At 45.1% G+C, this 12,383-nt stretch overlaps 1 protein-coding gene across 2 annotated transcripts in view; it reads left to right on the top strand.

Annotated features, from left to right (window-relative positions):
- The window catches only part of unc5ca (unc-5 netrin receptor Ca), a 275,938-nt gene that overhangs the window by 139,546 nt on the left and 124,009 nt on the right, over positions 1 to 12,383 (top strand). For both annotated transcript variants that reach the window (XM_029717973.1, XM_029717974.1), the window contains exon 3: positions 4,686 to 4,829. In XM_029717973.1, the coding sequence (XP_029573833.1) occupies positions 4,686 to 4,829 (144 nt within the window). The remainder of the gene's footprint in view (positions 1 to 4,685; positions 4,830 to 12,383) is intronic.

The following is a 12,383-nucleotide window of genomic DNA, read 5'->3' on the forward strand; positions in this document are numbered from 1 at the left end:
CCTTCCTTCCTCCATATCTCCATACCTCTCCTCCAACCCTGCAATCCGTCATAGTCCAGTAACCCTGCTCTATCCACCATCCACCCCCTGGCTCCTCTCATTCTCTGTTACTCCACCCCCTGGCTCCTCTCATTCTCTGTTACTCCACCCCCTGGTTCCTCTCATTCTCTGTTACTCCACCCCTGGTTCCTCTCATTCTCTGTTACTCCACCCCCTGGCTCCTCTCATTCTCTGTTACTCCACCCCCTGGCTCCTCTCATTCTCTGTTACTCCACCCACTGGCTCCTCTCATTCTCTGTTGCTCCACCCCCTGGTTCCTCTCATTCGCTGTTACTCCACCCCCTGGCTCCTCTCATTCTCTGTTGCTCCACCCACTGGCTCCTCTCATTCTCTGTTACTCCACCCCCTGGTTCCTCTCATTCTCTGTTACTCCACCCCCTGGTTCCTCTCATTCTCTGTTACTCCACCCCCTGGTTCCTCTCATTCTCTGTCACTCCACCCCCTGGTTCCTCTCATTCTCTGTTACTCCACCCCCTGGTTCCTCTCATTCTCTGTTACTCCACCCCCTGGTTCTTCTCATTCTCTGTTACTCCACCCCCTGGTTCCTCTCATTCTCTGTTACTCCACCCCCTGGTTCTTCTCATTCTCTGTTACTCCACCCCCTGGTTCCTCTCATTCTCTGTTACTCCACCCCCTGGTTCCTCTCATTCTCTGTTACTCCACCCCCTGGTTCCTCTCATTCTCTGTTACTCCACCCCCTGGTTCCTCTCATCAAATCAAATCAAATAACATTTTATTGGTCGCATACACATACTGTATTTAGCAGATGTTATTACGGGTGTAGTGAAATGCCTTGCGAGGGTTAACACGCTTAAATGTCTTACGTCGGCCACGGAGAATGAGAGCCCACAGTCCTCGGGAGCTGTCCGCGTCGGTAACACTGTGTTTCCCTCGAAGCGGGCGAAGAAGGTGTTTAGCTTGTCCGGGAAAACGTGGGTGTCCGGGACATGGTTGGTTTTCCCTTAATATACCGTGATTGTCTGTAGATCCTGCCACATACGTCTCGTGTCTGAGCCATTGAACTGCGACTCAATTTTGTCTCTGTACTGACATTTTGCCTGTTTGATTCCCTTACAAAGGGATTAACTGCACTGTTTGTATTCAACCGTATTCCCAGTCACCTTGCCATGGTTAAATGCGCACACTTTCAGTTTTGCACGAATGCTGCCATCTATCCACGGTTTTTGGTTTGGGTAGGTTTTAATAGTCACAGTGGGAACAACATCTCCTATACACTTCCTGATGAACTCAGTCACCGTGTCAGTGTATACGTCAATGTTATTCTCAGAGGCAACCCGGGAACATATCCCAGTCCGTGTTATCAAAACAATCTTGAAGCATGGATTCCGATTGATCAGACCAGTGTTGAACAGTCCTTACCACGGTTACTTCCTGTTTGAGTTTCTGACTTCATTCTCTGTTACTCTTGGTGTGGACTTGAATGAGCATGCTCCTCTATCTGTTTCTGCTGACTGAGCGCTTAGCGGTCGACTGAGCGTCTCTCTTTGTCTCTCCTTCTGTCTCTCTCTGTCTCTCTCTCTCTCTGTCTCTCTGTCACTGTCTCTCTGTCTGTCTCTCTCTATCACTTAAATTCATTCTCTCTTTCTGTCTCTGTTTCTGTCTCTCTCTCTCTCTCTGTCTCTCTCTCTCTCTCTGTCCCTCTCTCTGTCTCTCTGTCTTTCCCTCTCTCTGTGTCCTTCTCTCTATCAATTCAATTCATTCTCTGTCTCTCTCTCTTTCTGTCTCTCTCTCTCTCACTCTTTCTCTTTTCCTCGCTCTCTGCTGTAGCTGACTGTGACTGCTGAGGAGGAGATCCACAGTATCTATGTCTCCCCTCTCTCTCCTTTATGTGTCCTCTCTTTGTGTCTGTGTGAGGTTCTTATAAAACAATAGTGCCACAAGGCTCTTAAGTTTTCTCTGTTCCCTCAAGGCCCCTTTTGACCCGCTGGTGATTGTATTCAAAACATCCTTTGAGTTCCTTTACCATGGTTTCTCTCTCTGTATTCTCCAAAGGGACCTCCAGCCTTTTATTCGAAAGGAAGAGACTTCAGTTATGTCTGCGAGAGGAGCTGCCTGCTCTTCTTCTTTATTCATGCACACGCTGTGCAAGCGGGTAAAGAAGTGGTTGATTAGCGAGAGAAGTGGTGAATTGTCTTTTTGCCCATTCAAAAACGATGACTGAATTGACTGAATTCCCATGCAGTTAGAATATGCTGCAAAACCTTGATAGCGATAGATATCATCTTGAAAGCTAGGGCAAATCTATGGGGCCTTCCCCAAGTTTGTGTTTTTAGACTTAGTTTGATGTGGAGGCCGTCTGTACCTGTAAAGTAAAGCTGCAGTGGTTCCTGTTGGTGTTTTCAGTGTTCAGAATTCAGACGTTCCCATTTGGAGATGCCAGTCAGCAAGTTTGTGTGTGTGTGTGTGTGTGTGTGTGTGTGTGTGTGTGTGTGTGTGTGTGTGTGTGTGTGTGTGTGTGTGTGTGTGTGTGTGTGTGTGTGTGCGTGCGTATGTTTGTGTGTGTGTGCGTGTTTGTGTTTGTGCGCGTGAGCAGTAGAAGCACAGAAAGCCCATTCCTAAACATATTCACCTCATAAATGACTGCCTGCCGAGAATACAACACGTTTTAGTATTATCAGCACCATGGATTATCTCTGGGCCCATTGTGTGTAATGGCCTTGACTGTCATGACTTCTAGGACTGTCTCTCTATTCCTCTTGTTCTGTCTGTCTACTGTCTCTCTCTATTCCTCTTGTTCTGTCTGTCTACTGTCTCTCTCTATTCCTCTTGTTCTGTCTGTCTACTGTCTCTCTCTATTCCTCTTGTTCTGTCTGTCTACTGTCTCTCTGCTCCTCCTCCTCCCTCTCTCTACCAGGACGTTATTTATCTCTATTTCTCTTCCTCTCTTCCTGTCCCCCTCCCTCTCCCAAGCACACAAGCACACATACACACAAGCACGCGCCACACACACACACACACACACACACACACACACACACACACACACACACACACACACACACACACACACACACACACACACACACACACACACACACACACACACACACAGTTAGATTTAGACACATTCTGTTTTGAAGATCAGTGTCTTGTCTCTCCAAACCTTTCCCCCATCTCAGTGTTTTACAGTAGGATCTCTGTGTTACATCACCGTTCCTCTACAGTAGGATCTCTGTGTAACATCACTGTTCCTCTACAGTAGGACCTCTGTGTAACATCACTGTTCCTCTACAGTAGGATCTCTGTGTAACATCACTGTTCCTCTACAGTAGGATCTCTGTGTAACATCACTGTTCCTCTACAGTAGGATCTCTGTGTAACATCACTGTTCCTCTACAGTAGGATCTCTGTGTAACATCACTGTTCCTCTACAGTAGGATCTCTGTGTAACATCACTGTTCCTCTACAGTAGGACCTCTGTGTTACAGCACTCTTCCTCCCGGCTCTTCCACCTTGAAGGCTGTAGTTTCAATTTTGCATGAGCACTAAGCTGGAGCTCCGACTCCCTGCTGAGGAGCCTGCCCGATTGTTATAAAGAGTCTGTGTAAATTTCCTGAACCTGAAATAAACAGCCAAGTGATTTTCCCTCCCTCCCTCCCTCCCTCCCTCCCTCCCTCCCTCTCTTTCCCTCCCTCCCTCCCTCTCTTTCCCTCCCTCCCTCCCTCCCTCCCTCCCTCCCTCCCTCCCTCCCTCCACCTCCCTCTCTTTCCCTCTTTCCCTCCCTCCACGCCTCCCTCCCTCTACCTCCCTCTCTCTTCCTCCCTCCACCTCCCTCTCTCTCCCTTCTTCCACCTCCCTCTCTCTCCCCTTCTCCCTCACTACCTCCACCTCCCTCTCCCTCCCTGCTCCCTACTTCACCCCCCTGCATCTTCTACTTAAAGCCCTGGTAATTCAGTGCAGTGGTTTTAGAAGATACATGGGAAAGAGGAAGAGGAGTGATAGCAAGGAAAGAGAAAGAACATTCTTTGAGTTTAACACTGTACTGTATTTACAGGTTTGGGTGGTCCACACGTTCTAACTATGGACATTGGCTCTTACCGCTGTTGAAGTTAAAATCAGGCTTGACATGTGTAACCAAATCTGTCCCAACGTCTCATAATGATTTTACTGCATATTTGCAATGCCGTTCCAACAATACTATCAATGCACTGCCGATGTAATTTCAATGTGTAATGCAATATAATGGCCATGTAATCTCATCAATGTGTAATGTAATATAATGGTAATGTCATCTCAATGTGTAATGTAATATAATGGTAATGTAATCTCAATGTGTAATGTAATATAATGGCCATGTAATCTCAATGTGTAATGTAATATAATGGCCATGTAATCTCAATGTGTAATGTAATATAATGGCCATGTAATCTCAATGTGTAATGTAATATAATGGCCATGTAATCTCAATGTGTAATGTAATGTAATGGTCATGTAATCTCAATGTGTAATGTAATATAATGGCCATGTAATCTCAATGATGTGTATCTAAGTGTGTATCTAAGTCTGGCCAGAGTATCCAAACAGATTTAGTGAATGTTCACTGAATATCCCTCTCAGAGAGTGTACTGTGGGTGTTGACGCCATTATCTCTCTCCCCTGTACAGGACTGGTGGTGCGTGAGGCCAGCATCGAGATCTTTCGGCAGCAGGTAGACGAGCTGTTTGGGCCAGAGGACTTCTGGTGTCAGTGTGTAGCCTGGAGCTCTGCAGGAACCACCAAGAGCCGTAAAGCCCACGTCCGCATCGCATGTGAGTCACGCACACACACACACACACACACACACACACACACACACACACACACACACACACACACACTAAACACACACACACTAACACAGACACACACGTCAGCACATTCCCCCCTGCTGAATCTCAGCAGTGCCCTATCACACGCTGAGAGGTTTCACTGAAGGACGTAGTTTATAAGGGGGAATGGCTTGTAGAAGGCGAAGCTTAAGTTTCAATCTCCAGGCCAGTCTCTGAATGTCTTAATCGGAATCTGATGTACTGATCGTACAGTCCCCTCTCTGACTGGCCAGTAATATTACTGATCTTACAGTCCCCTCTCTGACTGGCCAGTAATAATACTGATCATACAGTCCCCTCTCTGACTGGCCAGTAATAATACTGATCTTACAGTCCCCTCTCTGACTGGCCAGTAATAATACTGATCTTACAGTCCCCTCTCTGACTGGCCAGTAATAATACTGATCTTACAGTCCCCTCTCTGACTGGCCAGTAATAATACTGATCTTACAGTCCCCTCTCTGACTGGCCAGTAATAATACTGATCTTACAGTCCCCTCTCTGACTGGCCAGTAATAATACTGATCTTACAGTCCCCTCTCTGACTGGCCAGTAATAATAGTGATCTTACAGTCCCCTCTCTGACTGGCCAGTAATAATACTGATCTTACAGTCCCCTCTCTGACTGGCCAGTAATAATACTGATCTTACAGTCCCCGCTCTGACTGGCCAGTAATAATACTGATCTTACAGTCCCCTCTCTGACTGGCCAGTAATAATACTGATCTTACAGTCCCCTCTCTGACTGGCCAGTAATAATACTGATCTTACAGTCCCCTCTCTGACTGGCCAGTAATAATACTGATCTTACAGTCCCCTCTCTGACTGGCCAGTAATAATACTGATCTTACAGTCCCCTCTCTGACTGGCCAGTAATAATAGTGATCTTACAGTCCCCTCTCTGACTGGCCAGTAATAATACTGATCTTACAGTCCCCTCTCTGACTGGCCAGTAATAATACTGATCTTACAGTCCCCGCTCTGACTGGCCAGTAATAATACTGATCTTACAGTCCCCTATCTGACTGGCCAGTAATAATACTGATCTTACAGTCCCCTCTCTGACTGGCCAGTAATAATACTGATCTTACAGTCCCCTCTCTGACTGGCCAGTAATAATACTGATCTTACAGTCCCCTCTCTGACTGGCCAGTAATAATACTGATCTTACAGTCCCCTCTCTGACTGGCCAGTAATAATAGTGATCTTACAGTCCCCTCTCTGACTGGCCAGTAATAATACTGATCTTACAGTCCCCTCTCTGACTGGCCAGTAATAATACTGATCTTACAGTCCCCTCTCTGACTGGCCAGTAATAATACTGATCTTACAGTCCCCGCTCTGACTGGCCAGTAATAATACTGATCTTACAGTCCCCTATCTGACTGGCCAGTAATAATACTGATCTTACAGTCCCCTCTCTGACTGGCCAGTAATAATACTGATCTTACAGTCCCCTCTCTGACTGGCCAGTAATAATACTGATCTTACAGTCCCCTCTCTGACTGGCCAGTAATAATACTGATCTTACAGTCCCCGCTCTGACTGGCCAGTAATAATACTGATCTTACAGTCCCCTATCTGACTGGCCAGTAATAATACTGATCTTACAGTCCCCTCTCTGACTGGCCAGTAATAATACTGATCTTACAGTCCCCTCTCTGACTGGCCAGTAATAATACTGATCTTACAGTCCCCTCTCTGACTGGCCAGTAATAATACTGATCTTACAGTCCCCTTACATCATCCAGTAGGAGAATGAATGAACTGTTCCACGTGTGTCTTCATGGCTGATGGAGTGCATTAAGGTAGGCATAGAAACCCAGCCGCTTAGAGTTGACAGTGTGTCTGAGTACCAAATGGCACCCTATTCCCTATAGTGCCCTTGAGAGCCCTGGTTAAAAGTAGTACACTATGTAAGGAATAGGTTGAAATGTGGAACATACATTGAGAGTGAAGGACCAGCACTTGAAGGAAGAAGTAAGAGAGTTTGAAAGGGGTTAACCTTCAACCAGCCAAAATGATGCCACTAACAGAAGACAGACACGTTGATTTATTTATTGGTTTATTTGGATCCCCATTAGCTTTTGCAGAAGAATCAGCTACTCTTCTTGGGGTCCACAAAAACATAAAACATGACAAGTAAAACAACACTGATACACTGATAGATAAGGATAGTCACACACATGTATAATACAACAATGTTCCAACAATACAACAAATTATACAAACAATATTCCTGTGTGTATGAATTTGGTCCCAGTGCTTCCTGTAGAACGTGTTTGTCTTGCTCTATAGCTGAAAAATACTGCCCTCTCCCTGGCCTTAATGGGGTTGTCTGGAGGTCAACAGGAGAGACAGTGGTCATTGTGACAGATGGGTCACTCTGAGGCCGTAAGGGTACACAGGATAGTCAAACAGATCGGATAGTTTAAGGTCTAATATAACGCAGCATTTATTCAAGTTTCATTCAGTAGTCTGGAAAGCAGGATGTCTGGGGGAGATTCCTGACGGTCTCGTAAATTCTCCACGCTGCTCTCATCCGCCGGCATCACATGACTAGTCCTGCGAGCCCCATGAAAGGCAGGTAATGTGCTGATTTTGGCTGGGGACCGGACCGAGGTGAAACTGTTGATGGGACTGGGGCAGTTATTTACTTAGCCAGACAGTGTGTGGCCCTTTCCAAAGGAAAGATAGAGATCAGAGAGAAATAGAGAGGGAGAGAGAAAGAAGGAGAGATCAGGGAGCTAGAGGGAGAGAGAGGGAAAGAGAGAGAGAAGAAGATATCAGGGAAAAAGAGAGAGAGATAGAAGGAGAGATCAGGGAGAAAGAGGGAGGGAGAGAGAGAATGAGAGATCAGGGAGAAAGAGGGAGGGAGAGAGAGAAGGAGAGATCACAGAGAAAGAGGGAGGGAGAGAAAGAAGGAGAGGTCACAGAGAAAGAGGCAGGGAGAGAGAGAAGGAGAGATCACAGAGAAAGAGGGAGGGAGAGATAGAAGGAGAGATCAGGGAGAAAGAGGGAGGGAGAGAGAGAAGGAGAGATCACGGAGAAAGAGGGAGGGAGAGAGAGAAGGAGAGATCACAGAGAAAGAGGGAGGGTGAGAGAGAAGGAGAGATCACAGAGAAAGAGGGAGGGAGAGAGAGAAAGAGAGATCACAGAGGAAGAGGGAGGGAGAGAGAGAGAAGGAGAGATCAGGGAGAAAGAGGGAGAGAGAGAAGGAGAGTTCAGGGAGAAAGAGGGAGGGAGAGAGAGAAGGAGAGATCAGGGAGAAAGAGGGAGGGAGAGAGAGAAGGAGAGATCACGGAGAAAGAGGGAGGGAGAGAGAGAAGGAGAGATCACAGAGAAAGAGGGAGGGTGAGAGAGAAGGAGAGATCACAGAGAGAGGGAGGGAGAGAGAGAAGGAGAGATCAGGGAGAAAGAGGGAGGAAGAGAGAGAAGGAGAGATCACAGAGAAAGAGGGAGGGTGAGAGAGAAGGAGAGATCACAGAGAAAGAGGGAGGGAGAGAGAGAAAGAGAGATCACAGAGGAAGAGGGAGGGAGAGAGAGAAGGAGAGATCAGGGAATGAGAGCGAGATCAGGGAAAAAGTGGAGAGAGGGAGCTCTGATGGCAGTAACAGTCCTGTCTCATCTCCTCCATAAGGCTTCCTCACTGCTGGAAGCTCACAGGGATGTGACAACTCACTAGGTCTGGATAAATGCTATGCCCGTCCACTTTGACTATCAACTCTACTCACTGGGTTGCAGGTCCACAGTAGGAATGCTTGACTCTGAGTCTACACTGAAATTCTTTAGCTCTGACAGAGAGACTGTGAATGAAATACACATAATATTGTCATTTTTTGGAAGTTGGTTGTAAATTTGAAGAATCGAAGAAAGGGACTAAAAGGTCTGATTTTAAGCAGCAACTGTAAAGTGCCTGTTTTCATTCCATTCAGATGTTCTTGCTTTCCCACAGAGCACCTCTTTCATTCAGTCGTATTGGAGGACAGACTGACTGCCCCTCTACTGTTGACTGGACCACACGTTCTTCCTGTATGATCATGTTAAAAATGACGAGGGCTTAGCGTGGCTTTGCCCTTGGTTCATTTGTCCCACAGCATGTGCAAGCAAACTTTGTGAGCGCTCCCTGAGAGCATTCGTCGCTCAGGGTTATTTTACGGTTGGCTGTGTAACATCTACAATGTCGTCAGCCTGGAACGTGACCGTGGCTTTGGTAGTCGCCCCCAGTCACTGTTTCTGTCTCTATCACCAGTTACAACTGTGTTGCACATGATCAGGAGTGATATCCGTCCACCCCAGGTGATTACCTGTACTTCAAATCAAACTAAATTCTTTCTCCTTTCCTATAAGAATCTCCACTTCAGATTAAAATGCTTTCTGGCAGGCAACCTTGCTGAGCAAATGCATTCCCTTCCATGCAATGGAAAGAAAGTGAGACCCATTTAACCCCCCCCCCCTCTTTTTCCAAGCACCAACAGGCTGTTTAATCATTGGTAAAGTAACACTTTAGGGCGATAAATAAATGTGCACTTTGTTGTTGGAAAATGGTGATCAATGTTTTAGCCATAAAAGCTCCGGGGTGGTATGTATAGTCCATACACATAATTGAGGATATTAATTGTGTCTGTGATTTGTTGTTCCTACCGTAGCAGGGCACTTAAACAGTGACTTATCGGCAGATGCTGGGAACCTTTTCGATCTGTGATAAAGCAGAGGACACACTGTATGCACACACACACACACACACACACACACACAGGGTCACAAACTCTCTTGCCGATGATTTAGCTCACCATCACATCAAGCCTTTCTCCTTCAATAGATCAGCTCTGTGGCAGGCCGTAAGCACCGGGACAAACTGAGCCCTCTTAGACCAGACGTTTCAGAGGCCAGCAATTTGTTCTGTCACCACTGCTGATGCGTGTGCGTGCATAGCAATCAGGAGGCGAGGCCCAAAGGAAGCCAGCCAGCCAGTCCTGTGGGCAGTGCGTCTGCATCTGTGTTTGTGCCTGTCTCCCCATATGTTTAGTGCTTGGTGGAGTTTTTTGGGCGTGACTGGCTTTCTCAGTGGGTTACAGTATAGTAGCAGACATACACCAACACACAGAAACACTAGCGACTCCACCCTAGCCACTGAACCATTCTCCAGCTGCCTAGCTACCTAGCTGCTCCAAGATAAGTGTTGAGAAAATGTCTAGAAAGACCAGTGGGAACGGACAGAGAGAAGTGAGAAGAAGTGCTTGTTCTCTAATGACATCGACTATGATTCTAACGTTGTTTACCTTCAGTTCTCGGGAATGGAAAAGTGGTGTAAAAACACATGAATGTCAAACAACATGACTAAGCATGGCACAAGCCTTGGGTGACTCAGACAGTGAGAAATACAGTGGGAAAACAAGGATGTAGAAACCGCGGTAGGGCTGTGTTCCATATGGCACACTATTCTTTATACCCAGCTAACACATAACGTTCTGAGAACCATATGTTTCTTAGCGCTTGGTGAGAGCGAGGTTGTCCCATGGTTATTTTGCATACAACTTTCCCACAACCTTCTGGGAATGGTGCAGGATAGTTGCTTGGCTTTGGGACATTCTCAGCACCTTTAAGGAACTTTACAAAAAACTTTTATTACCTTATTAACAGAACGTTTTCCTAAAAGTTCAAACATGATTACATTTCATTTCAATGTGGGTAATGTTCTACGAACATTCTCCAACTGGTTTGACATTGGGAATGTTCTCAAATAGTTCATAGAACGTTAAGAAACAACGTTATTCTGTGAGAATTTCAGTACTTCAGCATAAAGTTTCCTACACGTTTACTCATGATTCTACTTAAAGTCATGTTCTCAAATTGTTCAGACAACATTAATAAACAAGGTTCCTCTGTTAGAATTTCAGTACTTCAGCAAAGGAGTTGGAACTGGTTCCGAAAACCGGAACATAAGTACATTTTTTGAGGAAAAGAAACAGAACCTGTAACGAAAGTGATCTCTACTAGTTCAAAAACAGAACCGTTATTTTAAAAGCATGGGAACTGATTAATATCGTTATTTTACGTTCCAGGCATTTTTTTTCCAGTACCACAAAAAAGGCAACAAAGCGCCTATGCAAGCCCTTGCTCTGTCACTCAGAAATGTCTTCCAGTGTCTGTCTGTCTGCCAGCTGAAAGTCTTTGCCAGTGTATGTGTGTGTATAGGCTACCTGCCCCTCCCCCCACCAAGTTAGTGCCGTGTCCTTAGCTAGCTAGCTATGTTGTGCTAGTTAGCGGATATGCTAACATTAGCTAGCTAAACATTTAGCTAGCAGTATGGGTTCATGGAAAGTGAATTAAATTGTTTCATATTGACAAACCACAGTCTACCCTACAGATGTTACAAGTGTGATTCAGAAATTATGGAGAAAGATTTTTCTTTTTAAATAACCTAGTTTAAAAAAAAGTTAAATAAAATAAAATAAAAATTAGGGAAGATTAACTTTTTCAATGCTAATTAAGGATACTATTGTTAGCACATTTCACATTAGATGTATTAAAGACTGGTGTCGTTCTATTGCAGCTCTGCACACACAAGTGTTTTTTACTTTTGGTTTTGTACACCAGCTTCAAACAGCTGAAAATTCAATATGTTTGCTTATGAAAAATATATTTCACAGCGGTTTAGATGGTACAATAATTCTATACACAATTAATGCTTGTTTTGTCACTTAAATTGAAATTAGGTAAACTATTAGAATTTTTTAAACCAGGAAATGGCTAAACATATTTTTGCATATTGCACTTTTAAGATTGGGCATATATAACACCCATTTAGTATAATTGCTCTGCTGAGCGGTGCAAGAGTATGTGGGGAGAGTTGGCGCTGTTCAACAGCACAAAGTTTTGAGAGGTGTTTCTGTGGCAACAGGATGTTCTAAATTAGGAACTTATAGATCAAGTTGTTATGCAACAGCAGGCCAAGGTAGAGGAGTATTTAAACAGTGTCAGCTGATGTCATTTGATATTTGGGAGTGTTATGAGATTATGAAAAATGAAGATGTTTTAATGTCACATACACCAGAAAGTTTTTTCTTTTACAGAGTCAGCCATAGTAGTACAGCACCCAGGGTGCAAATTAGCATTAAGTGCCTTGCTCAAGGGCACATCAGTAGATGTTTTACCTTGTCGGCTCACGGATTCAAACCAACAACCTTTTAGTTACTGGCTCAATGCTCTAACCACGAGGCTACCTGCCGCCTTGTGAAAGCAAAAATATAACAATAACAACAAAAGTAGCAATGTAACTGTAACCTCTCCCTCTTCTAGAGAGCTCCATAGCAGAGTTACAGTGCACACGAAAATCAACACCATCCCCCATGAGTCCTTGCTCCAGAATATAGACAGACGGTGATGAACACTCCACATCCCCGAAGCAAATGGCATAGTGTGTGACTTTACATCTCCTGAGCCCTCCTAAAGCACTTTTCATTTCATCTGGATCTGGATAGAAATTGCTCT

This window comes from Salmo trutta, chromosome 27, assembly GCF_901001165.1.
Source record: "Salmo trutta chromosome 27, fSalTru1.1, whole genome shotgun sequence".
Taxonomy (NCBI): Eukaryota; Metazoa; Chordata; class Actinopteri; order Salmoniformes; family Salmonidae; genus Salmo; species Salmo trutta.